Genomic DNA, 2500 nt, shown 5'->3' with positions numbered 1-2500 from the left:
TCTCTCTCTCTCTCTCTCTCTCTCTCTCTCTCTCACACACACACACATATGTGACCGGAGACTACATTTCTATCTCACTCGGCTTTACTCCCTCTCTCTGTCTCCCTCGTACTATCCCTCTCTCTCTCTCTCTCTCTCTCTCTCTCTCTCTCTCTCTCTCTCTCTCTCTCTCTCTCACACACACACACACATATGTGACTGGAGACTACATTTCTATCTCACTCGGCTTCTCTCCCTCTCTCTGTCTCCCTCGTACTATCCCTCTCTCTCTCTCTCTCTCTCTCTCTCTCTCTCTCTCTCTCACACACACACACATATGTGACCGGAGACTACATTTCTATCTCACTCGGCTTCTCTCCCTCTCTCTGTCTCCCTCTTACTATCCCTCTCTCTCTCTCTCTCACTCTCTCTCTCTCTCTCACACACACAGACACACACACAAACACATACACACACACACACATAAGGACAACGTTTCTCACAGCTCACAAGCGTTCATCCCACACCCACACATGCTCAATTGATCACAAAAGCAAGCACGCTTGTCCCTGTCTTTCTGTCTCACGCTTGTCCCTGTCTTTCTGTCACACTCTTGTCTCACCTCCCTCTAATTTCTCCTGTCTGTCTCTTGTTTTCCTCGTGCTCGTTCTTTTTTCGTCCCGACCGCTTTTCTTCTTTCCTACGTCCTCTTGTCCTTTGCACATGATAGTCACTCTCTCCCTGGCCTCAGCACTCCCTTACTGATCCCTGATCAGACCTGGGTACATGATTTGATTGATTTCTGTTCTCAAATTCTTTGAGCGTTTGATTGAGTCTGAAGATAGCACACATGTAAATGTGACTTGGCAGCAACGCCCCCCCCCCCCCCCCCCAGGCATGCTCAATCAAACACTGAAAAAAGTTAATTTGAACTGAATCAAAACTTCATGTCCTGGGTCTGTCTGACCCCTTGTGATCCCCTTTCACGTGTCAGCAAGTTACCTCGTCCGCCCCACGATGACCTCCTGACCTCCTGGTTGGGATTCTTTTTCTCAGGCGACCTCAGGCCCGTGTCGATGCCCGCGGAGTACAACTGGATGGCTGAAGCAAAGGAGCCCAATATGTACAAGAGGGGCAGCCGAGGTGGGTTACCCCCCAGATGACGTCAAGATGGGTCCCCTCTCCCTACCTCCACTGCTCTGCTGGTCAGCCCGGGGTCTTCCTGTTGTTAAACCTCTGACCCGGGGGTCGGGTTGGAGTGGTTTTTTTTTCCACGGTTTGGGAATAGTGGATGGGAATGCCTGACCCCTGGATCATTGGCTTGAGGACAGGAAGTGACCCGGAAAGCCTTTGGCCACAGGCACCCCTGTCGTACCCCATCGCAAAAATGCACACTTGGTCAATGGGAAGGATGAAAAATCAGACACAAACACACACAAGAACATTCTCTGACACACACACACAAGAACACTCTCCCTGACACACACACACACACACACACATACTGCACATTTACTCAGATGCCTTCACAAAACAAACATACACTCGTACATTAATGCACAGAAACCTGGATGCGCATACACACACACAGGTACAAGAACCTTATCTACTTCATGTATATAAAGTAAATGAGATGGATCTCAATACTGGCCTTCAGTCAGTATTCATTCGTCCATTTCTTTACTACATTTTTCTTTTGGTTTTGCATTACGCTTGGCTCTATGTGCAATTTGAACCATTGAGGATATGTGTGTCATGTTTTATCTGGTTGCTTGATAAGGTCTGAAGTCTGAATCATTCAGTGTGTGTGTATGCATGTTGCAAATTGACAGAGGAAAAGTGATTTTTTTTTGGCACAGATGATGATTGATGGATTGATGAAAATAACAGCTATGAGAAAATCTACATGGCCCTCTCATCAGTGTGTAATAGTAACTTTCAAAACTGTGACAAGTCAGCCAAGGTGAATCATCTTAAGTCCTGATCTCTGTTTCAGTACACAGAATGAAGTCCTGTGATAACCTGTTCAGTTTGGGAAAAACAATTCTACTGGGGCTTCTCGTTACGGACGCAGATTGCATAAACTGTGCTCGACATGACTCTAATTTATGGTCTGTGCATGACAACAAAGCTTCATCTGAGGCCACAACCTCAGTCAGGAGTCTGTAAACTCAGCTGCGCTGAATTATGTAAATCTCTGGTGCAAAAAGCACAAAAACATCCCGCGGGTTCATCTGAGGCTAACTGTAGCTGATCGTGTGCACACGCAGCTTGACGTGTGTAGCGACATTAGCGTTAGCCACTTTAGCGTTAGCATTACTTATTTAATCCCGGGTGTCGGCTAAGGCAGCAGTGTCCGGTAAGGGCCAGTTCATTTGTTTTACTGTTTGTGTGGGCCAGCATTAAGGACAGCATTGTTCATTTATTCATGCTAGCCTGTCCTCAGGCAGCAGGGAACAACGCTAGGCCTGATCAAAGGTCCTTTTCTTTTGGGCCAAGATGAAAGTGGGCTGCTGTATTG

The 2500-nt window shown here is 47.0% G+C and overlaps 1 protein-coding gene across 1 annotated transcript in view; it reads left to right on the top strand.

Moving 5' to 3' along the window:
* LOC308367390 (connector enhancer of kinase suppressor of ras 2-like) overlaps positions 1–2500 on the top strand; it is a gene marked incomplete at both ends in the record, with an annotated part of 116140 nt that overhangs the window by 81928 nt on the left and 31712 nt on the right. Inside the window, 1 exon segment of the mRNA XM_080841292.1 lies at positions 1036–1122. Coding sequence (XP_080697418.1) covers positions 1036–1122 — 87 coding nt within the window.

The sequence above is a fragment of the Sprattus sprattus genome (genome assembly GCF_963457725.1).
Source record: "Sprattus sprattus genome assembly, chromosome: 6".
NCBI lineage: Eukaryota > Metazoa > Chordata > Actinopteri > Clupeiformes > Clupeidae > Sprattus > Sprattus sprattus.
This window is presented reverse-complemented; position numbering and strand designations above follow the sequence as displayed.